The 26,549-nt window shown below is 41.3% G+C and overlaps 1 protein-coding gene across 8 annotated transcripts in view; it reads left to right on the top strand.

Moving 5' to 3' along the window:
- MEF2A (myocyte enhancer factor 2A) overlaps positions 1 to 26,549 on the top strand; it is an 85,681-nt gene that overhangs the window by 23,277 nt on the left and 35,855 nt on the right. For all 8 annotated transcript variants that reach the window (XM_081964960.1, XM_081964954.1, XM_081964957.1 and 5 more), the window contains exon 3: positions 10,512 to 10,715. In XM_081964960.1, coding sequence (XP_081821086.1) covers positions 10,512 to 10,715 — 204 coding nt within the window. The remainder of the gene's footprint in view (positions 1 to 10,511; positions 10,716 to 26,549) is intronic.

Genomic DNA, 26,549 nt, shown 5'->3' on the forward strand with positions numbered 1-26,549 from the left:
AGGTTTTTATAGTGATTATCTACCCAGACTGTTGACCATATTTCAACAGGAAATCTTAATTCCTTTAGCTTCCACTATTTTTCCCTATTGATGGTCATGGTCCCATATTTGTCCAGTCCAAACTCCTCTGCTATATTTTTTTTGCTGCATAGGCAAGCGTGTTGAGCAGCGATTCTATTTCAAATAGTGTTTTTCCATATACAGTAGAACCTCTGGTCAGAACCATAATTCGTTCCATAACTTTGCAAACTGATTTGGTCATGACCCCTAACCCAATTTTAGAAATTTGGCGCTAACAAAAAAAAAAAGGGGCGGAAAGGGAAATGACCCCCCCCCCCCCAAATTGTGAATTTTTTGGTTGGAACCCGAGTTGGTCGTGGTCAGAAGCGCTCATGACCAGAGGTTCTACTGTAGCTTCAAATTGTTGGCAAAGGAGTGGGATAGTTTGTGAGATGTTTTTAATAATTGTTAACCATCGCCTGATTTGTTCAGTATCATGGACAGAGGAATCAGTGCAATGACAAACAGAATACTGGCATAGCTCTCATCTTCCTCAGAGTACACAAGGCCTACAACCACATCAAGGTAGTGCCTTATTAAGAGCTATTAATATGAAATCACTACTGCCAGGTTTTTTTTAAAATTGGTGTTGGCCTTCATATGCTTCAAGCTCTTTCCAAGAACCTAGGCTGTTGCAATGTACCGGCCTAGTATACTTGAGGATCCAGTGTGATCTTTTGTTATTGATAGATGGAAACTTTGTCAATGCGCAGATTTTCTAAGTGCCATGCAGAGTTGTTTGGTATTGCACCCAGTGCCCTGAATCACAGCCGGTTTATGCCATAATCTTTCAATTCTGAATTTCATATCTTCCATACTAATTTCTTATTTATCTTATTTCTACTATTCTCTGCCCATTGCCTTATTAATTATCCACACTTACTTCTTTTCAGCCACAGCTACATCTGTTGTGTTATGAGCTAAGATTTTGTACTTGAAAATCCCACACTATCCTAACAAGCTCATTTTAACTACTTTTTCAGTAAGTTAATTATTGGGTTTTTTTTTTTACAGATGTTCCAGTGAATCATTTTGGCAACTGTGTTGTGTCCTGGTTTATAACCAGTTTGTGCAATCTTCTTGCACGATATTATTATTATTATTATTATTATTATTATTATTATTATTATTATTATTATTATTATTATTATTATTATTATTAAATTGTTGTTACTACTACTACTACTACTACTACTACTACTACTACTACTATATTGTAAGCTTGTGTTCAATAACTACATTATTTTTATCCGTCTATCTAGAAACCATTTGGCTAAAGTGCAGGTTCATACTATTTTAAAATTAAAGATTGTACTGTTAAAATAGTAGAAACCTGATTTAATAGCATCTGGTTCCACATACTCCTTTGCTGACAGAGCAGATGTGGGTGGGTGTTGCAGAAAATTGTGTTCTATGGGGAAAAAAAGAAATAAGGTAGCAATTTGAAGTGTTAAAATCATGTTGCAGCAGCCAACTAAGTCATTTGCTTCTGTGTATCCTTGAGAACTGTTGTTCTGGAGTTAAGGACACTAAGTTTAGTAAAGCTATAGAAAAAGAACAACTAGTAATTGTATCTATCTTCAATCTTTCTAATGGCCACACTTGCCAGTTGGGAAATTAGGAGTTGCGTGTTAACAGATAGCACTTTCTGTGGGATGGAACTATAAAAGAGAAAATAAAAAAATGGTTGATTTTTCTTTTGTAGATTTGTGCAATTCAAGTCCTTAAATTGAATAAATGCATTTTCTAGGTATACGTACAATTACTGTACCCCCACTATATGTGTAGAGGAATTGAGAGAAAGTTGTATTGCCCCTATTAATTAGGAGTGATTAATTTAATATTTACTTTGGTTTGTAGACCTCCTAATAAAGTCTGTTAATTAACTTTAATACACGTGGCATTTCAACTCTCTAGAGATAGATTTTAGATCCAGTGGGAATTTCCAGGAATTGAAAATTGAGTGATCACTTTTCTGAAGGTGAGAATTAGAGATCACTATCAGTTTCTATAGTGGACAAAAAAACTTTTATTAGCCTCATAATATTTGAAAACAGGTATTGTAACATTTCTAAAGGTGTTGCAATCTGTTTTTAAACCTTTGTTTTTCTCCTAGGCGCTGCTTGGAGTGTCCAAGCATGGGTTAACTTCAGCTTGGTGCCCACGGACTGAGTTCAAAGTTTGTGTAGCCACGCCTCTTGCTCCCCTCAGAGGCTCAGTTTAAAAACTCAGTCGCCCTAAAAGGACATATTTTGGGGAGTTCCAGTCCTTGAGCAGCAAGTTGGACTCTCCGAGTCAGTGTAGTGTAGCCTTTATTATTTTTGTACATAGTTAGGTTAGGTTTCTTTAGCTCCTTATTGTTTCCTCTCAACTGTCAAAAGTGTGGATTGCCTGTCTTGACTTCTGATGCGTGGAACAGGCTGCCTGGAGCACGGCTGGCTTCTGCGCTGCCGCGATTGCAGCTGCACTGTGGGACGGCTCGTTAACGGCTGCTGGCAAGCTTAGGGCGCAGGAAGACAGCTAGGAACCCCCTAAAACCCTGTCGGAGGACTTCTTGATAGCCGGAGGCTCTCCTGAGCCTTCCAAATAGCCAACAACTTCCCCGGTGCTGCTCCAGGTGCGCAGTGGCCATTTTGAGAAGGAAAAAAGTTTGCACGCTTTATTCTGAGCCGTTTCAAGCAGCTGCCTCCTGCTCCTTTGCAGATCGCTGCTGGGAGGGGTTCTAATTATCTGGCCTTGCTCCGGGTCTCCAGACAGGCCTCCCCCTCCCCAGGACTTCCAACTGGGTGGCTGCAGGAATTTTGGCTATTGCTTGGCCATCCCCTGGTATTTAAATCTAGTGCAGATCTGCGAGCGCCCTGGACACATTCTGACTGGTGCCATTGTGTCCTGCCTTTTCTTCAACACGTGAGACATTGACTATTTCTGAGGACATTCAGCTCCCATCTTCTGTCCTAAAGCCTCGTTTCTTCGGCTCAATAAGCCAGTTCTGCCTCAGTGCCTGATACCACGGCTAACACCACAGCTGCTGAATCCAATTCGCAGGCGGGACCTACCACCAGTAAGCGCAGCAGGCTCAACCCTGCTGCTAAGGGTGAGGGGGGCGGGTGCCCATCCAAGGGGATGCAGCCCAGGAAGCATCCAAGGCTGCAGAGAAGCTGGCTGAGAGACCGCAGGCCCTTCCGAGGGGAGTATTCCAACAGTTCCTTTTGGAAGTCGAAGTGACCGTCACCGGTCCCCTCCCATAGGCGGTCGTCTCCAACTATACGCCGCTCCATGGGAGGAGACAATAACAGACACTTGGATTCTGAATACGGTCCGTCACGGCTTGACCCTGGAATTCCTCTCAATTCCCCCATGGACCTTTGTCCGTTGTCCCATTCCCAAGTCTGCCCACAAGCACCAGCTGATGCGGGCGGAGATAGGACATTTGATGGAGATCCCCAGGGGTCAGGAGGTCAGGGGGTTCTACTCGATCCTCTTCCTGGTCCCAAGTGTTCAGGGGGAGTAAGGGCAATACTGGACCTCAAGAAATTCAACATCCATCTAGCGTACAAGCGCTTCAAGATGCAGTCTCTTCAGACCATACTGGGTTGCATCAGGGAGGAGGCGTACCTGCATGTTCCCATTCATCCAGCGCACCACAAGTTCCTGAGGTTCCAGTTTGCCAACCAGCACTACCAATACAGAGCCCTCCCCTTCGGCCTCTTGTCAACCCCAGGGACATTCACCAAGCTTCTGGCCGCCATTGCAGTGCATCTCCGATCTCTCTCAGTGAGTCTTGAATGCTACCTGGAAGACATTCTCATTCACTCGAAGTCCAGGGGGCAGGCCCAAAGATATCTCGACATCACCATCCATGTTTTCCAACACCACAGATTCTCAGTCAATCTTGACAAGAGCCACCTGACTCCAACATCCAGAATCCAGAATCTCGCCACGATGATCGACTCCAGGAGCTGCAAAGTCTTTCTCACACGGGAGCGGGTGGACAGCATCAGATCTCTGGTGAGATGTATCTGAGCGGCAGGGTCAGCGTCCATCATCTCTCTCTCCCAGTTGCTAGGAAAACTAATCTCTTGTATCTCAGTGGTTCCTTGGGCACATCTGCATGCGCGAGAGCTCCAATGGTTCCTCCTACCAATCGAGAAACGCAAGGCCAGCAGCTCCAGGAGGATGGTGCGCCTACCCAAGGGTGGTTCGGTCCCTCAGGTGGTGGCAGTTGGAGGCCCTGCTTCGGGGATCCTTATTCAAGGATGCCAGCATATATGGTTGGGGCGCTCATCTCCAGACTCACGTAATTCAGGGCAGATGGTTGCAGGCGGAGCTCAACCACAACATAAATTGGCTGGAGCTCCGGGCCATCAGGTTTGCCCTGTGTCATTTTCACCATCACATCAAGGGCTGTGATGTCCTAATACTGACCAACAATATTGCCACAAAGGCATATACAAACCACCAGGGCGGCACTGGATCTCAGGCCCTGATGGCAGAAGCGGAGGCACTGGGCCAATGGGCAGAGTGTCACCTGGCATCGCTGCGGGCAGACCACATCTCAGGGGAGGACAACGTGGCTGTGACTGACTGAGCAAGACTACAATCAACAACTCGCAGTGGCGTCTCCATCCATCATTGTTCCGTCAGATGTCACAGAAGTTCGGCCTCCCGAAGGTCGACCTGTTCGCCACTCCGGCCAACACGCATCTCCCCCGGTTCTTCGCCAGGTTTCAGTGCCCCGGCGCAGAAGGGACAGACGCCCTACAATGTCGCTGGCCTCCCGGCCTCTTGTATGCTTTTCCGCCTCTTCCATTGATACCACTGGTGATCAGGAAAATTCTGGCAGAGGGAGCGGAAGTGTTGCTCGTGGCACCACACTGGCCAAGGAGGTCCTGGTTCACCGACCTTGTCAGCCTGTCGGTGACCAAGCACTGGTGCATAACTCAGGAGCAGATCTCCCTCAGTCAAGAGGTCATTCAACATCCGGACCCCCAGTGGCTGAAACTAGCTGTTTGGCACTTGAGGGGGACCTCCTGAGGCCCAGCAGATTTTCAGACAAGGTCATTCGTACAATCCAGGTGTCCAGACTGCCCTCCACTGTCAGGATTTACGAGGCGACTTGGCCTGCTTTCTCATCATATCATCGCCACTTCCGCAACCATTCCGCAACTTCTGGACTTTCTTCAGGTGGGCTTGGACAAAGGCCTCATGCCTAACACGCTCCGCCGGCAGACGGCAGCCTTGGCCACCATTCTGTCCACGGACTCACATCTGTCCCTTAGTAGGCACCCTCAAGTTCGTAGCTTCCTCAAGGGGGCTACCAACCTCAGCCCTCCTACAATTCACCAATACCCGACCTGGGATTTGTCCGTCATCCTACAGACTCTGACCGTAGCTCCGTTCGAACCACTTCGATCCGTCGTTTTGCGCCACTTGTCTCTCAAGATGGCCTTTCTTATAGCTGTCACCTCGGCCCGCAGGATTTCCGAGCTAGCCGCTCTTTCAGTCAGAGAGGACCTTTGTGTTGTGCATCTGGACAGGGTCGTTCTCAGACTGGATCCGGCTTTTGCGCCGAAAGTCAACAGTGTCTTCCACAGGACACAGGACATGATTCTTCCTGATTTTTGTCCATGACCCAGACATCCAAGGAAGCATGTCTGGCATAAACTTGATGTTCACCATGCTGTGCGCATCTACAGAAAATAACTGCTTCCTTTCGCAGGTCAGAATCATTCTTTGTTTTTTTTCAGCCCATTTCCATGGGCAGGAAAGTCTCATCTTCCAACATAGAATGCTGGATACGGGCATGTATCAAGCTAGCCTACGAGCAACAAGCTAGACCGGTTCCTCCTCACATTACAGCACACTCAACGAGGAATGCTGCGACCTAGGCCGCGTGGGTCACGCAAGCGCCCATCAAGGAGATATGCAGAGCCGCGGCGTGGTCGTCACCATCTCCTTTGGTGAGGAACTACAGACTTCCTTCGGGAGAAGAGTTACAACGGGTCATCGTGACTCCCGTGGGCCTGGACAGTTCTTCTTCCCACCCTGGGACTACATAGCTTGGATATGTCCCATGCTTGAACACTCCAAGCAGTGCCTAGGAGAATGACCGTTGGCTTACCTGAATGGTCGTTCTCTAGGCGCTGCAGGAATGTCCAACCCCACCCTGGGGTCGCCCACGGGTCCGTGTGTACCAATTTTGAGGGCATAGAATATTCATAAATATCTTCCTTTTGGGACTTATTCTTCATTTTTTTAAACTGAGCCTCCGAGGGGAGCAAGAGGCGTGGCTACACAATCTTTGAACTCAGTCCTTGGGCCGCAAGCTGAAGTTAACCCATGCTTGGACTCTCCCGCAGTGCCTAGAGAACAACCATTCAGGTAAGCCAACGGTCATTTTCCTACTGTGTAGATTTTATCTGTTTTCATTGCAACAGAGTTTGCACTGACCATGCTTACAATTAAGTAGGAAAGCTGGACAGCACGAACAGAATGCTTTGACTTGCTGTTTTCAAGAAAGCTACTTCTTGGCCATCCTTGCAAATTATCCTAGTTTTGTTTATTGTTGTTATACTTCCTTTCCTCTCCACTTTGTCTCCTAATCCTAACCCTATTACTAGAACAATGAGTCTTGTTTTATCTTACAATTACTAATAAAAGATTACCAGTAATCACATTTTATCATCATTTCTATCTTTTACCTTTAAAGCTCCAAGGCAAAATTGTCTCTAGGTATTTGCATGTGTTTCTCATAAAAGAGGTTTATCTTAATGTTATTTCTAAGTAAGTCATTTTTTTAGTTCCATTTTTAACTGGATCAGATATGTGACTGCAGAAAACTATATTTTTTAGTGAGTTTGGTTTTTAAAAAAAAGTAAAGCATAAATGAAGTCCTGGGGAGTTTTCAATCTGTTTAAAAAGTTTCGATCTGCTAAAACACAAAGGAATAACAGTTTCAATCTGAGAAATTTACTTTCTTGTCATTATGTAGCATTTCAAGGAGTTACTTCTGTATCTGGCTACAGTTAAGTAAATAATCAACCAATCAGTTATGACACAATACAGTTGCCTCAGTGTGGCTTTTGGGAAGGTAACCTGGAAGCAGAGGCTCAGTGCACAATCACCTGAGCTACTCGGAGGAAGGTCCGTACAGCATAAAAAGGTAAAGGTTCCCCTCGCAAATACCACTCTAGAGGGCGGCGCTCATCTCCTTTTCAAAGCCAAAGAGCCAGCACTGTCCGAAGACGTCTCCGTGGTCTTGTGGCCGGCATGACTAAATGCTGAAGGTGTATGGAATGCTGTTACTTTCCCACCAAAGGTGGTTCCTAATTTTCTACTTGCATTTTTACGTGCTTTCGAAATGCTAGGTTGGAAGAAGCTGGGATAAGTAACGGGAGCTCATTCGGTTACGCGGCGCTAGGGATTTGAACCGCCAAACTGCCGACCTTTCTGATCGACAAACTCAGCGTCTTAGCCACCGTGTCCCTTCCTGTACACTATAAAAATATTATAATTCCACATCCCTGGACAATATTTGGACATTAAAACTCTGGTGACATTTTTGGAATGTTTCTGAGAAGCAAGCAAGAACATCCACTGTGAACATGTAAACCTCATAACTATAACCGGAGTACGTTTAGACTTTGGTTTACGTGGGAGATGCACAAACAATTACGTGTCTCTGAAAAGCAGCAATTTGAGATGCTTAGAATCCTTTTGCTTGGTGACTTGTTCAGTTTTGCAAAGGCTAATTTCTCATCCTAGCCCTTTTCCTACTTACATTGAGGCATTGCCAGGATCCCAGTATCTTTTTTTTTGTAGATAAAAAGTAACTTGAGGAAGGCAGCTTTTATCAGAAAGGTGGTAGATTGGGGAACAAGCAAGCAACCTACACATAGTTGTGCTGAAATGGCTGCTGCCTTTTTAGCTTGAAAGTCAAATAGTTGGAGATGGGATTTTGACTGATTAACTCAAAAGAAAATCCATAATTGGGAACTTGAATAAGATACTAAACAGCCCTACAGGCTGCTGGCAGAAATTCTATCTGGCTCATGCTCTATCCATCCGTCTAGCCATCCATCCATTTTGGAGCTCACTTCTATGATCTTAAATTATACGGATGAATTCACCAGCAGGACATTGAGACAAATGCTTTAAACGAGCCTTAAATTAAATTAGATTTTACTAGGTAAAATATTTGGAAGGAGACTTCCTATCTGATGCAATTTGCAGCAAAATTATCTCCTCTAGGAATGTTTTCCTGACAGAGCTGTGTGAACTCACTTTTGGGACAACTGCCAGATATGTGTATATCTGTGTGCTTTATTTGACTCTTGATCCCACTTATTACACATGTTTGGCCAGTATCCCAGAAGGAAGTAAGAATGAGCAAATGGATGGCTTTACATGAAGAACTGCTTTATCATTTTGAAACTCATATTTTTGCATTAAACATTTTGTAGTCCTATGGGAACTGCCAAGCTTTACCTGTCCCTGGAGCAGTCCCACGTACCTGCTTGTGTAGCATTTAATAATGATTACAAGTGGTCATCAACTTACGACCACAAGTGAGCCCCAAATTTCTGTTGTGAGACAGTTGTTTTGCCTCACTCTGCAACCTTTATTGCCACAGTGAATCACTGCAGATGTTAAGTTAGTAACTCGGTTGTTAAGTGAATCTGGCTTCCCCATTGACTTTGCTTGTTAGAAGGTCTCAAAAGGAGATCACGTGACACCGGGACACGGCAACTGTCATAATAAGAATATAATGTTTATAAATATGAACCCGTTGCCAAGCATCTGAATTTTAACCACATGATCAACACCATGCTGCAACCAGTGTTAAGTGTGAAAAATGACTTTTTTTAAGTGACTTTTTTCAGGGCTGTTGTAAGTTTGAATGGCCACTAAATGAACTGTTATTCTGTATCTGTACCATTCATTAAAGCAACCTGTCACTGTTAGATAATGGGCATCCTTCAAAAAACAGATGGAGCAGCTTCTTTGCTTTAAAGTACTGAGCCATATTGTTCCTGTTTTTTTTAAAAAAGAAAAAAGAAAATCAAATATAACGGGTGAGAAGGAAATGCTGTGGTTTTTCTTCTCAAATACGTTGTGTTTATATAGTGTTGGAATTGCATAGCCAATTGTGCAATTTTGTTTATGGTTAACCTAAAATCTGTCAAAGTCATTGCTTGAAGCCAAGTGTGATATTCCCAGTTCAAACTGATTTTGCAGATCTATTCTGTAACTAATTGTTCCATTATTTATATGTGTTTTAATTTGCTAGACTATCCTTAGTGAGATGGAGGACATAGAAAGTCAGATGCTTTCTTCCTAGCCTTTGTGTAACCTTATGGTCTTTCTGTGCTGTTCATGTATATATATGTTTTCAGTGTTTTCTTTTACAAGTAATAAATTGTTTCAGTTTAATATGTTTATCTGATTATATGTTATCCCCAAAACAAACAAGCTTCTTGACATGGGAAACAGCAGAAAATACTGGAGGAATGAAAAATATTTGCAGAGGTCAAGTAGATCCTTCCCGTTTAGAGAATATGCTTCAAATTATGTGGTTAGTATTTCTTCCAGAGGGCAGCACAAATTAACATTGGAAGATGGTGAGAATTATGTTTTTTGCAGCTCAGAGGGATTCTGCCATCTAGTTCTCTGCAAGTCTTTGATTATTCATCCTGATAGACCTTTTGCAATGAAGATTTTTAGTAACACACCCGGATTAACTTTTGTCCAAATTGATACCTTTCTTTTCTGACGCAGCCGTTCTTTGTTTCCATGTCGATGACTGGAGCTCTAATAAAAGAGAACAAGAAGTTGTAAGGGACTTTGGAAGTTTTCTAGTTGAATCTGTTGCTCAAGCAGGAGACCCTCTACCATTTCAGAACAAGTGGTTGTCCAATCTCTTCTTAAAAATCTCCAGTGAGGGAGCACCCACAACTTCTGAAGGACAGTTTGCCTAATAATGTTTTATGGTCTATTTTTTGGGAGAATGTCCTAACTTCATGGTTGACTTCAGGTCTATGTGTATTCAGTTATTTCTGTTTTTATTTTGATCAGTTTCTCTGTTGATAAAAATAATAGATATATAGAATAATCTATCTGGGTAAAGATACGATAACCTTTATTGTCACTTTTTTTCTGTGAACATATTGGTACACATTAAAAAATGAAATTCTGATGCCTGCTCTCAAAAGAATACACACATACACACAATACAGTTTGTTCATATTTTTCTGGAATATTAAGACTATACAATAATTGTACAGTTTTGAAACATAGACTCCAAAATGCAATTTGTGATAGACTGTAAAAGTGCTGTTAACATAAAAAGTAACCTCAAAAGTCTGGTTGGCCCAGCTGTTCTGGAAACATATTCAGACCTTTGCCATTGAATATGTCCAGCTGAAATATTTCTTCTCCCCTTTTGTGTTTAGGTGACCTTCACAAAAAGAAAGTTTGGATTAATGAAGAAAGCCTATGAACTAAGCGTGCTTTGCGACTGTGAAATAGCACTCATAATTTTCAACAGCTCTAACAAGCTGTTTCAATACGCCAGCACTGATATGGACAAAGTTCTTCTCAAATACACAGAATACAACGAACCCCATGAGAGCAGAACTAACTCGGATATTGTCGAGGTAACAATTTACCCATTCCCTACTTCATACATAATAATTAAATAGTAGTAATATTTATTTCAAGACAGATCATTGTTCTCTTTGGTTCTCATTGCTAGTTTGGTGTAGTGGTTAAAGTGTTGGTGGAGACCCTGATTCTAGTCTATCCTGAGCTATAAAATCTCATTGGATAAATTTGAGCCACTCTCTCTCTCTCGGCCCAACCTAGCTACAGAGTTGTGGGGTAAATGGAAGTTCTATATATGCTGCTTTAACCTTATGAATAAAAGGTGGGATATAAAAAATAAACCATTGTCATTATCATCATCATCACCTTGAACACCCCCTAAAGAAACAATCCTGGAGATGAGTCAGGGACATCAGCCATTAGATTTAGGGGACTTACTGTATTTTTCGGAATATAAGAAACATCTTTTTCCATCAAAAAAGAGGCTGAAAATCTGGGTGCGTCTTATATACTGAATACAGCATTTTTTGCCTGCTGAAACCCCGCCCCTTTCACCAAAATGGCCGTGCATAGAGTGCTCCTGGGGGCTGGGGAGGGCAGAAATGAGTGAAAAACAGGCCATTTTTTGCTTGTTTTTGCCCCCCATCCCCATCCCCAAGAGCACTCTACAAGCTTCCTAAACACTATTCGTGCCCTTTTGGGGGGGGGGGGGAAAGGGCCTATTTTCATGAAAAACAGGTCATTTCGGGGAGATCTGCAGAGTGCAAAAACTTTTTTTTTAAAAATTTGCCTCTTCAAAATCTTGGTGCATCTTATACTCCAAAAAATACAGTAGATTTATTTCACCAGGTTCAAGTTACTGATAGTCTAAGTAAGTAGAGGCTTTTAATGGTTCTTTAACAATATTCACATGGGGTAAAAAATGAAACTTTTGGAGATAGGGGAGATTTAAGGAAGCTCAAAAACAATTAATAAAGGTAAAGGTTCCCTTGCACATATGTGCCAGTCATTCCCGACTCTAGGGGGCGGTGCTCATCTCCGTTTCAAAGCCAAAGAGCCAGCGCTGTCCGAAGACGTCTCCGTGGTCATATGACCGGCATGACTAAATGCCGAAGGTGCACGGAACGCTGTTGCCTTCCCACCAAAGGTGGTTCCTATTTTTCTACTTGCGTTTTTTACGTGCTTTCGAACTGCTAGGTTGGCAGAATCTGGGACAAGTAACGGGAGCTCACTCCATTACGCGGTGCTAGGGATTCAAACCACCAACCTTTCTGATTGACAAGCTCAGCATCTTAGCCACTGAACCACTGTGTCCCTAAAAATGTAATTGTCAGATATAATTCCACAGATCTGGGGATCTCTTCCCTGTTTCCAGTTCTTTCATTCTTGGTGATAAAAAGCTAGAATGAGTTTTTCCTTCTGGCTACATCCTTTAACAGCCAGTACTTTGAAGCACAATTTTCAAACAATTCCTGGTCCATTTTGACATGTTTGCAAATGATATAAGAACAGTTTACCTGCTACAATACCGTAAAGAAAATGTGTTATGTTCCATATTCAAGTATGTATGTGTAATTAGGTGGATTTTATTCTTCCTTTAAAAAAAAGACACCCTGCAACATCTTGAACTAAGATTTTTCTACAAAACTTAAGATTTTTCTTGAGATTTAAGAAACACTGATTGATACTTAATCTTTTCCTGTCTCCAAGAAAGGCCTGTTTAACATACATAAAAAAGGAAGCTTCTCAGGACATACTACTATATTTCATGTTTATCCTCCAATCCGTCAGTTTTTCAGTCTTCCTTTTTGCAGGAAAACTTCTGCCACAATATATGTCATGCACAGATTCCTTCTGTAGTGATTGAAATAGCTTATTTGCTATGGTGTGTGCCTACATGTCATGAGCAGTATATGATTTCTTGATTTAAAAGTAATAGTAATTGGGAGGCATGTGATCATTCTCTATATGTAGTTTTACATTATGTCATGTTTTTGGCTGATCAAAACGTTTGTGTTCATAAATTAAAGGCCATTTTATTAATTGCATGGGAGATTGCATAGGGTATCCTTCTCCCTCTGTAAAGAGAAGAGCAAATCCATGCCCCACGGCTTCCTGCTAGCTAGAGATCTGGACCCAAGCAAATGAGAGTCAAAATAAATGCTGCCTTTAGAATAATACTGAGCTGAGCAAAGAAAGGTTCGTTCCTTTCTTCATATCTGCAGGGCTTTTAAAAAAAAAACCTTCAAACTTGTTTTGCTTCCAGTGACCTCTTTTTCTTTATGTATGGTGAGAGTGAGTTTCTGCATAAGATTCTCTTTGTATATTACTTAAACAGAATCCCAGTCATAATGAAAAAAATAATAATCAGAGATCTTTTGTAGGCCCTGCAGATCAGCTGTTCTCTTTGTAGAGTAACTAAAACAAAAACCGATTTAATTCTTATGATCATTCTAAAACAGATTCTCCCCCCCCCCTTATTAATAATCTTATTTACAAATCAACCCAAAGTTCGTTTTTTAAAAGAATTAGAAAAGCTATTTGTGTGGCAGTAAAATGTTGTTTTTGTTCAGGCTGTTAAAATCTCCTCAGCCTTGCGTCTTATCCCTTCAAGTTTCTCTTCTCCATTCTCCCCCCCTTCCCTTCCCCATGAGGGTTTCTCCCCTCCCTGCCTCCCCATTGTGGATGGGTGAGATAGCTTTTTTAAGGTAATGCTGTAGAAAATGACATATCTATAAGATGTTTATTGAGTGGAGCAGATGGCAGCAGTTGGCTAACCTTCTTTGGTATAAGCACCTAAGCCAAGTCAGTCCTGGCTAATACTTCAGCAGGTGATTTTCAGAGGATACTATAGGTACTACTCTATATAGGCTCTGCTGAGAAGATGAAAAAAAAAATCTTCCGAGAAGAAGACAGTGACAAATTACTTCTGTATTGCTGCCAAGAAAACTGCAGATCTATGAAGTCACTAGTAGTTGAGCTTGATTTTAAGGAGGCTTAACCTTAAAAACCATGTAGAACTGGGAACATACTGGATGATATGCAGGGATTAACTTCTTAGTTAAGGATGTAAAGCTTCTGTTCAGGAAAACAATTCACCCATGTGAATTTCTTCCTGAAGAAAGTATAGCTGTTAGATGTCTGAAAGGCTCTTATGAATATTCATCTTTCTTCCTAGCTTACAAAAGTGTTAACATTATTGAATGTATTCATAGTAAAATTTCCAGCAGTCATTGATTTAATTTGGGAAGATATTGCAAATTCTCCCCCCCCCCCCAATAAATTATAAAGTTTTGAATAAAGTGGGATGCATTTAGTATAAATAAACATTTGAAAAACGTTGATACTAAACCAACATATATTGGTTCATTTGTGTATTAGAAATTAATGCTCTTTCATAGTAGAATTTAGCTGCAATTAGAAATGGCAAGGGGTAAAAATAGGTCTAGCAAAGCTTGCTTGTTATTGTTTAGGAAGGCCAATCTATTAGACATTTAGTATTTCTAGAAAACACTGAGAACTTCTCATAAAGACATTTCCTCCCTGAAATATCAGCGTGTGTAGTGAACAGTTGGTACAGATTCTGTGTTTGTTCCAAACAAATTATAGTGAGTGGATTAAAATGGAATGAAATGCAACACTTTACTGACCTTCAGCAAACCTTATTTTATATAACTTTGTAATTACATTTCCCAGTGGCTGGAATCTGGCCAGCATCATGAAAAATCTGGGATATGAAGGACTCCATTCACTGGATCATACAAGGGTGCTTGGATACATGATGTCGTTAGATGAAGGATAGACGTCAGAGTTCCAAGCAACTGTGCAGCTATATAGATCAATAGTTTTTAAGCACAAAAGAAAGTAATATCGAACAATAGGACTATTTCTTTGGTATAGCAAGATCAAACTCATGGTTTCAGTTTTGCTGCCAGGTTATATACTGTTTGCTTTCCTACCTAGTCTGATAGAAAAAGGATATGAAATAATTATGTTTTAGCAGTTACTATTTAAATAGTAATTAATATAAAATTACAATAACTGGCCAATTGTGGAGAGTACCTATTTTTACTAAATGATCTGCTAAACAAGTTGTCTGCTGGGAGATATTTGATTCTTTTATGTCATTGCAATCCTAGAAATACTAGGTCTGTGTGAACAGAGAAACATAGAATATTTTATAATGAGGTTTAGTTTGTAGGAGAGCTTTTTTATCTCACTGAAAATTCTTGATGTTTTTATGTTTGTTGCCCCTATAATAGACTTGAATAAAACATATCCAATGTACCAACATTTCAGAAATTAAGACTAGTGTATAGCATTTTAATTTAAATAAACTCAGCAGTGTTACCATTCATCCATAATGGAATTTGACTGCTGTATTTTGGAAATGCCCTAGATAACGTATTGTAGTAATCTAGTTCATTTGTGACTAGTATATGAATCAGGATAGCCAGATCTGCTCTTTCCAAGCAGAATTCGTTGTCCACGAGAAAGCATTTTATTAGATATATTATTTTTTGGATCTTTTAAAAAAATATTGTAGATTTTTGAAATTGAATATATGGGTTGATTCAAGAATGCATCATGCATTTAAAGAATAATGCTGTGAAGCTATATTTATAATTTATTTTTATTTTTGGTGAGTAGCAGTCTAGTTACGAAGTGCCATAATTATATGTCATTTTCTGCTAGAAGCTTATCTTTGAAGAGATGACAAATTCAGTATAACTCCTCAAATTAATTTAATTTGACACAATTCAGGTGATTGTCTAAATATTATCCAACTTCCTTGTTTGTGCATACACGTCTAAAAAAATGCTACTCACATATGAAAGAATGAGCCTTACTGTGACTTAAATAATGGTTTTTTAAAAACCCTTGAATGCTTTAGACTGGAGGTTGTCATTCTGCTACTTTACCCAGTGTATTTATTTTCCCAGTATGTCAATATATTTGCATAAACTGGTGAGCAAAGGATTCTGTGACGAATTCTAGTTTACTGTGAGTATATTGGGCATACTGTAGCATTTGGCTATTCCTGCTTGACTTTTTTAAATTGCTAAAATAAAAAAGGGATCTGAAGATTGACAGTGATGACTTACTTCATGGGCATGTTCGTGCAGTTTTCTTGGCACAGTATGCAAGTGGCTGGTTATTGCCTTCTTCAGAAATGCGTTCCTGCCTAACTCTAATAGTTCTGGGATGCTCTGATGGGCTCCCATCCAGACAGTTAGCCCTCTAGATTTCCTTAGCTTCTGAGCCTAGATTAGGTACACTAAGTCCTGCTGCCTCCAAAATATGCCACCTTCCTATTTCTATATTCAGTAGAAGCAGGTGAACAAGCTGTGGAAGCTCCTCCTGTTATTTGTTCTGGGCAAACCTTTTCCCCTCATTGCACCTTTGGCTTGTTGGTTCTTGCCATCCTTGGATAGGACACCCAGTGGCATCTGCAAAGAGAGGCAAGGGGTCAAAAGGGCAGCCTAGCTAAAGGGGCATTACCAGCCCAGCCCTGCCCTTATCTCTTTGAGCTGCAACCTTGCATGCAGGGCAACAGAAACGCAGGAACGGCTCAGTAATAATTGTTTCATCATTTTGATAAAAGCAGTGAGATCCTTTTAACACTGCTAAGAACACTGTTTTGCAAATGCGTAGCTTTAGGTTATGATATTGGAATTAATTTTCACATGCAGAGTTTGCAGCACCAGAAAAAAGGAAAAGAAAAGAGGAAGGGAAGGGAAGGGAAGGGAAGGAAGAAGATGAAAGGAAGAAAGGAAAGGAAGGAAGAAGATGGAAGGAAGGAAGGAAAGGGAAGGAAGGAAAGAAGGAAGGAAGAAGATGGAAGGAAGGATGGAAGGAAAGAGAAGGAAGAAGAGGAAAGGAAAGGGAAGGAAGGGAGAAGATGGAAGGAAGGAAAGGGAAGGAAGGAAGGAGTGAGTGAGTGAAGGAGTGTACTTTTACCAACTAAATAGACTTGTGTTCCTGGAGAACATGAATTAAGTAGACTCTAGATTTTAAAGACATTCATCAGATATGTTAATTGTTGCTTTAGCTTTCCAGATGAGCTGCCTTTCCCCATTTTTACAACAGGGCACACATTTGAGTGAAAGGAGAATCCCCAGATACAGCAGAGGTAGCCCTCACTTCCCGGCCACTAGTGCAGCAGCCATTCAAAGTTGCTTTGGCACCGAATGAGAGGTACTCACAACCAGCCTTTGAAGTTCCAGCTATTGCACCACCCCCGCATCACCTGATTATGACTTAGTTCTTGGCAAACCATCTCAAACTGGTCGTGATGGCCGCAGTGGTTATCAGCACCCTGGGTGCCGTACCAAAAATACCTTGGACAGCACTTAGCAAATCTGTGCATTGACAAAATTTCCATCTGTCAATTACAAAAGGCCACATTGCTTGGATCAGCACATGTACTGCGCCAGTAACATCCTAGGTTCTTGGATAGAAGTTGATACTTACGTAGGCTAAAGAATCGGGAGCTGTGATTTCACATTGTTGCATACATAATAATATGCCCACAAAAACAGCCAAAAATTTGCATAGTGGATGTTGCGGTGCCTGGAGACAGCAGAATGGAAAAGAAAGAACTGAAGAAAATCGCAAAATCCACAGTCCCACAAATAAAAGTAGAATGCCAGTGGCAAAAGATAGCAAAGAGAGTAGAATAGTAATGGGTGATTTAGGTGTAATTCCATAACATCTGGAACACCACTTGAACATCATCAGCATTAACAAAATCACCACCAGTCAATTGCAAAAATTACTTCATACTACATCCTGCAGTGATACTTTTAACACCATCAAACAACACTTAGATATTCCCAAGTCCTTGGAAAGGATGCTATAGGTAGATAAAAATGCCAAATCCAGTCTGAACATCTGGTTGATTATACACACAACCATAATAATAATTTATGGAACTTGCTGACTCTGGGCAGTGTACACCACTCAAAAAACCTAGTTAAATTAATGAAGTATAAAAGATAAGAATAAAAGATGGCTAGTACAATGAAACGGTATGCCTCACTCTTCTTTGCCAAAGTCTTGGGTGGAAAGCCAGTTTTTTGTGGCGCTCCTAAACAACAGCAGAATCAACCATCCAGATTTTTTTTGGGGGGTGGGGTGGGGACATGACTCTTTCCAGAGAGTAGGTCTACTATAGAAGAGGTGTGCTTCCAGTGTCCCAATAGATGACATTGTTTAATGAAAGAAGCACAGGGTGCACTAGCCCACCAGATTGAACCAACCAGTCAGCTATTATGGGAGACTGGTGGTCCTTAAGTACTACATTTGGGCAGGGGTGGGCTTCAAAAATGGCAGCAATGGGTTTGCTGCCCTGTTGCTGGGTGGGCATGGCCATGGTTGGCGTGGCCTAGTCAGCCTCTAGCACCATGGCAGTTTTTCGCCCTCCCCAGGCTCTGGAGGTTTTTCTCAAGCCTCCGGGAGGGCGAAAACTGCTTCCCCCAAGCTCCGGAGGCTCTCCGGAGGCCAGAAACAGACCCATTTTTGGACTTACGGAACCTCTGGTAGGCCTGTTTCCCCCCTCCCCGAGCCTCCATGCGGGCCCTGCACTTACCTGGCATGATGAACAGGCTGCGTGGAGACTCCTGGGAGGGGAGGGGCAGGGTGGGTGGGGTCAGCCAGGTGTAGCATTTGGAGGTTCACCGAACTGGGCAGAATCCTAGCTAGAGAATTGCCCAAACCTGTCTGAACCCCCAGCAGTCCACCCCTGCTTTTGGGGCTTGATAGGTAACAACCAGCATCTTGAATTGTACCTGGAAGTAAACTAGCAACACTATGGCTCACAAAACTAGAGCTATTACATGGGCATGCAAAGGTTTATCTCATGCTACAACCACAACTTGGACCAGTTGAAGCTTCTGGGTGGTGTTCAAGGGCAGCCCCATTTAGAAGGTCTTGCATCTGCTAGGTCACCAGGGCACGAGTAAATTGCACCATCAACAAAGAAGAGGATCACAGTGTTTTTTTAAAATATGTCTTTAATTGAATGCCAAGTGCAAAGACCATTTTACCTGAATGGAAAAACGGTGGCCTTTGACTTATAAATCAAGTATTATTACAGCCGAACTGAAATGTTTATATGCCTTGCCAACTAGAAAATGTGTGCTGGTCAGAACATTTCTCCCTCTCATCACACATCCATTGCCGTCTTCATTTGGCACTTCAGCTTGAATAAAAATGCTATTTTCGGGGGCTTTTCCCAGTTGGGCCAGGTATGCACAGGTATGTCATATTGTGTGGGAGGAGAGGTGGGCTTGATGCTTTACTGTTCCCAATGTAAGCCGCCCAATGCAAATTACCCTTGAGAAGCGTTTCAGTTCATATTGGCTGAAATATGCATTTTCCAAGCATACTTACTATGTGTGTGCATGAATTTTCAGGTTATTATGTGCAGGAAATGGAGGGCTAATCCTGCCCCGGAAGTGCCTCCCACAAATTGCTTCCCCAGGTGACAACCTATGTTAGAAACTACTTGGCAAGAGTGTAAGTTCATTTTAAAAAGAAGCTAATTTATATTTGAAAGGAGGGAAGAGGGATGCATCTTACTTACCTACTGAAGAAGCAAGGGACTGGAATGCTTGTTCTTGGGGAAAGGGCTGATATAATGCACCGTGGTGCATTTAAAATATGGGGGTGGGAGGGGGAATTGCTCAGAAGGTCTCTGTTATCCCATGGTGCAGTACATGGAGTAATAGCCCTTAAAGAACAGGGTAATAGATTCTGGTGGGATATTAGGAGAAAACACTCAACAATAAATGGCAGGGCAACAAATCCTCTTGAGAAATGTTCCCTGTTCTTGCACCTATGCAAGCTCTGGTTGGAATTTCCTGAATGTTGATTCCAACAATGAGATAGGAGTTAAACTCAATCACCTAAATGATAGTTTCCAATCCTCTAATTTTATGATGATCAAATATAATATAGTAATGATCCTTTTATGGTTTTATAGAAGTGAACTCTTATTTAATACATTTCTTGGCAGGTTCTACAAAAACTGCAGTCTTTTATATCCAGGCAGCTACAATTCTTTTGTCCTAGTAAAATATTCTCAGGACAGAAATAAATGGGAATATTTCAGGATTAATTTACTTATCTCAAGTGAGCAACCAGTGGCACGTGACGGATTTTGCTCAAACTACAAAATTGAAATTTAATTCCAGGGGCCCAAAACTGCTGAGATGATATGTAGGGAATCTTCGATGACTTTGTAAGTGGGGCATGCAATAGCTATCTAGTAATTCCTAATTATGATTTAAAATAACTGATGTTGTTTTCTTCAAAAGTGTAGGAAGGATTGCCCTGCTGACTTTGTATAATTGCCTTTTGGGTAGCAAAGTGATGTATTCGTTTGATTATGAGCCACCAATTACATTTTAGAGTAAACCAATTACATTTAAGAGTTAACCTTACATGTGGTTTGATAGAGATAGAGTATTTAGGATTTTTTTAAAAATAAGTTTTAATTGATTTGGATGTTAAAAAAGAATAAATATACAAGTTTTGTCCTTAACATATCTATATAGTAAACAACATTCTCATTTTGACTTTGAAATAAATTGTAGTATTTTTTTTTTTATTCAGACTTTGATAGTCAAAAGAGCTACTTATAAATTTGCCTTGTCCTTATGCACTGGACTTTTAATTTTTACGAATGGCGAATCTCTGAGCTATTTTGAAGGTTTTTGAAACAGCCATGGGTTTCCTCATTCTGCATAATCAAGCTTTCTCAGTGCTGGAAAAAAGAAAGGAAAATAATTTTGTGAGGCTGCAGAAAGTATAAATAGATCTTTTAATTGTTATTTTTTTTAATACTGAGAATTGCATTTAGGAGAATATTGGATATTGCTGTTCGTTTTTAAAACAAGAAAGATGGTTTAAATTCACACTTTACATGTTATTAATAACTAACTAAAAACAAATATTCTGTAACTCAGTTTAACCAGCCCAAGTCAGAGAGTCTCACCATGTAAGTAGCAACAACAAACTTTTTCCTCAATGTCATATTCGTGACATTGCATTAAAATAGACATCTGCTTGTGGTACAATGACTTGTTTGAACATACACTTTTATGCCGTTTGACTTTCACACAGTTTGACGTTTGTGGTATAAAAATTCATACTAATTCGTGCACCATCGATTGTGTGTGCTGTATAAGTCAGGTATCAATGGTGCAACATTGGGAATAGAGTTCTTGTTAATATTGGGAGTTTGATTTCTATTTGTAATGTCTAGATAACTAATATGTGCATGAAAAACGGCCTATAAATACATATTTATGAAATATGACAATATATGGGCATTGCCACCATAATGAATAAACAGCAGCAAATTTTTGTTAATATGTACTATTTATATAAACTGGCATTTTCATTTAAATGCTTGATGAAATTTGGTTGTTCCACCTTGGTTGGTTTTCTTTATTTTCTTCATGAAATAAAGGCCTAGAAAAAGAACTGTGAATTATTCTTTTAAGTGCAGTGCTTTGAGAATAAAAACGGCTTCTTGCATTGTACAGTTTACCACCCAATAACTCCTCATACACGTTGAAAAATCTGTAAAACTATGAAATGCTATATTCCTTATCTGGCCTTATCCATGGAATTTTCTGCATAATTCTAATTTCTTTGTAAAGTCAAGGAGCTCGACTGAAATTTCAGTCATATCATACCTCTTCAAAATGTTTCTGGATTTAATCATAATAATTTTTCATAGCGTAGCACCAGATTGATTTAAAATCCCTTGATCATTGCATTTGTATGAAATCAAAGTAGTAGTGTTTTCTATTAAAAAAATCTTTCTGTATATGATAGTATAAGTCTGAAGACTTTTGCAAATATACACATCATACAGTAATGGAATTCTTGATAGCATAACATTTATCAAAATTACTAGTAGCTTTAGCCAGGTAAGTGCAGAGTAATATCTTAAGTACATGAGTAGTCTGTTAAGTGCTACAACTACTATAAGTGCAATAAGTAATATTTTGACAAATAATTCTCACTTTTTAAAGTGATTTGGGGGTATTACTTTAGGACTTCAGTCTTAGAAGTCAGTATATGTACACATTGTAACAAAAAAGGCATACTAGCGCATAATGAATATTTAATACAGTATATTTTGCAGTACAAAGATACTTTGTTCCTACATTTGCTAATGAATATAACTAGTTCTTGCAAAAGTATAGCATCTTGAATGTATCAAAAATAAAACTCATTGTGGAATGAGATAGTGAATCTCTACCCTTTACAAATTAGAAATTAAAAAACGCTTGCTCCTGGGAAAGAAAGCTATGGCGAATCTAGACAGCATACTAAAAAACAGAGACATCACCCTGCCACAGAAGTGTGTATAGTCAAGGCTATGGTTTTCCCAGTTGCAATGGACGACTGTGAAGGTTGGACTACAAGAAAGGCTGAGCGCCAAAGAATGGAGGCCTTTGAACTCTGGTGCTGGAGAAGACTCCTGCGAGTCCCTTGGACTGCAAGGCGATCAAACCGGTCAGTCCTAGAGGAGATCAACCCTGATTACTCTTTAGAAGGCCAGATCCTGAAGATGAAACTCAAATATTTTGACCACCTAATTAGAAGGAAGGACTCACTGGAGAAGATGGAGGGCAAAAGAAGAAGGGGACAACAGAGAATGAGGTGGCTGGATGGAGTCACCAAAGCAGTTGACGTGAGCTTTAATGGACTCTAGAGCAGTGGCGAAATTATTTTTCCCCCTACTGGTTCTGTGGGCGTGGCTTGGTGGGGGTGTCGTGTGACTTCATGGGCGTGGCTATGTATTCATGTGATGGGTGTGTGTGTGTGAAAAGACAGAAACTCACTTTAACAATATCCTGCTGGAGCAGGGGGTTGGCCTACATGACATCCAGGCTCCTTCCAGCCCAAGGTATCCTCTGAAGCTGTGTCTAGTGCCAGGTTTGTGGTCCTTCCCCTCCCTCCCTCCCTCCCTCCCTCCCTGCTTCCTTCCTTCCTTCCTTCCTTCCTTCCTTCCTTCCTTCCTTCCTTTCTTTCCATCCCCGCACCCCCTGTTTTTGGCCAAGCAGGTCTCAGGGAAGCCACCTGGGAGCAAAAATGGACCCCAAATGCTTAAAAAATAGTTCCTACCATCGTGCAGCACAGCTGATGATCAGAACTTTTTGTTACTTTGTTAAGCATTCTTTGTACTACCAGTTCCGGCGAACGGTAGCCCTCCATCCCTTCACCATTTTCCTTGTTAGAGACAGTTTAAAGTACTGCTTTGTAAGTTACAGAAAGAATAAGGAAAGCCTTTCTCTCACCATTTTTCCTCCTTCCAGACATTTCTTGCAAAGTAGCAAAAAGGGGGGAAGGCTGTGGGTGACCCTGGCAAAGCAGCAAGTGTCCTTTTTCCATTCAGCTTCTGCTTTTTGAATATTCCTGCTTTCAATTCATTTGTGTGTGTGTGTCTGCAACAAGTAGAACTCCCAAGGGTGTCTTTTCACTCTTTTGCTGCGTTGCAAGCTAGAAGGAAAGAAAGCTTTTCCCTTTTTCGCTGCTTCCATTGTTTTTTTTGTGTCTAACCATTATTTGCAAAGAAATAGCTATTTCATATGGCACTCGGTTTGCTCTTTCTCAGCCTCCCCTTTTTGTCTTTTCTTTCAACTGCTAACAGAATTACCGTGTTTCCCTGAAAATACAACATGTCCTCAAAATACAGCCATGCCACATTTTTCTGGTGGGCAAAAATATGACCTCCCGCTTATAAGCCCCCTGGATAACCCTCCACCTCCGACCAGGCAGAGCGCTGCTCACCAACCTAGCGGTATCCCAAAGGTGCCAAGCTGCGGGAACCTGGGGGGAGGCAAAGGTGATCGCATTGCTTGGCGCCCTCGGGATACCTCTAGGTTGGTGAGCAGCGCTGTGTCCAGCTGAATAAGGGGGTTGCCGGACGGCTGTTCTCTTGCGAGTGGGCTCCCAAAGAGCCGGGCACAGCCTCATGGGCGAATGGCTGTGTTGCACTGTTGCAGCAGCACAACACAACAGTCATGAAGCAACCACGCTCACGAGCAGCCACCCAGCAAACCCCCTTTGCAGCTGGGCACAGCGCCATTCACTGACCTAGGGGTATCGCCAAGCCGCGTGAGCACCTGTTTGCCGCCCCCCCTGGCTTGGCGCCTTCCAAATGCCAGTGAATGGCACTCTGCACGGCTGGAGAGGGGGGTTGCGCGAGCAGCTGTTCTGCTCTCGCTCACTCACCTCCCAGCCTCACGATGCATGGCCCAGCTCTCATTACGGAGCTAGGGCACCTCCACTGCCGCCATCATCCCAGCCTGGCTTTTTCCGCGGCTTCCAACCTTGAGTCTTTTGGCAGTGGCCGCTCTGGGCGCCTGCTCTGGAAAAATGTGATTTTAAAAAAAAAAATAATTCTGAGACACAGATTTCTTGAGAAATTTGTAGGGAATGAGATAGGAAAAGTCGAGAAGCTCTGTTTCTAGAAAAAAAAATATTGTACCAGGAACTATATATTATGGCCAGACCTAAATTTAACGACAATAGAATTTGAAGGTTAAGCTTCTACATTTTTTTCATCCTTAAACAATTAGAAAACTAAGCTGTCTTGGTCAGTGAAGGTAGGTTAAATTAATGCATATTCCAGTAGGTTGCGTTTGTCGATCAGTCAAATTCTTGCCTGCTAATTAGGGATTACAAAATAATGCAAAACATTTGTTTCTCTTAAAATATGTTTGTATTTGTATAGGCAGCATGTTGGCTTTGGAGTGGCACTAAGATGGAGAAACCCTTTGTAAGTGTGCCAATGTACTTAAAAATTCAATAGAACGATTGCTTATTTTTGGTCTTAAGTATGACTAGAATTAATTCTGCCTTTTGTTCTTGATTGCAAATGGTATGATGCAAGCTGGTGTATAATCAGTTGTCCATCTGGTGAGCTTCCCAGCTTAATCGGTGTTTCACCATGCCTCAGATCACTGCATTTAATGTATATGTATGTACTAGTATGTATGCATATGTATGTGTTAGTGATCTTTTAAAGTTACAACAGCTCTGAAAAAAGTGACTTGACCATTTTTCACACTTACCACCATTGCAGCATCCCCATGGTCATGTAGTCAAAATTTGGATGCTTGGCAGCTGGTTCATATTTATGATGGTGGCAGTGTCCCAGGGTTTTTGTGCAGATGGTATTAGAACTAGGTCTACTTCCAGCATAAAAATTCTAATAGTAGCGTGCGGTATTCATAATTCCTGAATTTTTTTTTGCTGTTATCGAATGGCATTTGCACCAGCACGTTCACTGACGGTTAACTCATAGTTTTTAAAACCAGACCTCTAGAGGCCCGCAGTGGTCTTGTGATTATGCAGAAGAAATGTGGCGTTGAGTACGGGTTGATCTGGACTTGTGCCATGCCAAAGAAAAGCTGCTTCATTGCCCTCAATGGACACATGCTCATCTTTTTGAAGTGATGTCCTAGAGCAGTTTTGGTTTGCAATGTCCACAGATCAGTAACTCCTACAGGGTAATATCTCAAATCAGTTCATGGTTGAATTGGATGAGATATAAGCACAAAAATATCCATGAAAGAGCAGTAAGTCCCCTTTCCCCTTTGTTTGCAGAATTTTAGGCATCGCATTTTTATCAGGCCAAAATGCTGGTATTTCTTTGGATATGTACATATAGCTGGATATTTTTAATCAGGAATATCCTGATTCAGACCGCATATACCCCCTCCCCCAATTATTTACAAGGTGTAACTGTAATAATTCTTCACCTCTAAAAGTTTAGCTGCCCGGTAATTTCATAACACAATCAGCCACTCTTTGTAATTATAACTGTACAAATGCATTAACACCATAATTATCTTGTTGCAGAGCCTGAAGTTCTGCATCGGTTGGAGAAAAAAACCTAATGATTTTTTCTGTGCCACAGTGTAACTTGTCTGTGGCAATAATATCCTGAAGAATGTGACTGGTATGCCTTATTTACAACAGGAATGGCCTAGTCCTATCGAATTTTAGTTGTTGAGCGAGTTACGTAATCAAATGTTTACTTATAAACTCAAGTACAATGTAGAGGCAATGATCGGAATAAAAAGCCACAACTTTGTTTTTAGTTGCCCCTGCGTACAACACAGAGTAATGATCCAGATATCTCAGAGCTTGACTTTTATATCCGAGAGGAAGAGATTTGTTGGGGATGGGACATATCTCCTCCTCTGTTGGGGACTGTTTGACCCTGGAGAAGTAGCAAATGTGCCAGCTTACTCGACTAACCCCAACTTGAACATAATGAGCAGTGAAGAAGAAGCTCATCCCTGTGTACATATGCTGCGGATCAGCCAAGCCTCAAATAAACACAGCAAGAGGTTATGATGAAAGTCTCGCCGAATGATGCAGCTAAACCAGTGGTTCTCAACCTGGGGTTCACACAGGCTTGAAGAAATGTTGTGATTTAAATCTCGAGTTAGTCTTGGGGCTCCATGGCCATGGTCCGTGGCCACAAAAGGTATTTAAAGGGGGTCCTTTAAAGGTTGAAAACCACTGAGTTAAAGCTAGCTTTCCTGATACCGCTGAACTACTGTATATGAAGTCCTTTCCTGTCAAATAGCCACTGAGTTTTATATCTGATGAGATTACAGGCATCCAAATGATGACATCCTGTTAGAGAGGTTGGCAGAAGGTCGACCAGGATTTTTACTTATGAGATTACAAAAGGGGGGGGGGATCTTGGATTTTTACTTATGAGATTACAAAGGGGGGGGGGGGGCGAATCTTGGGTTTCCCTTCCAATTTCTCAGAAAAAGAGTTATGGCAACAGTTTGGTTAGAGGCACCACTGGTAAGGTAAAAATATATATGAAGGAATGCCAG

Source organism: Natrix helvetica, assembly GCF_964273705.1.
Source record: "Natrix helvetica genome assembly, chromosome: 12".
Classification (NCBI taxonomy): Eukaryota; Metazoa; Chordata; class Lepidosauria; order Squamata; family Natricidae; genus Natrix; species Natrix helvetica.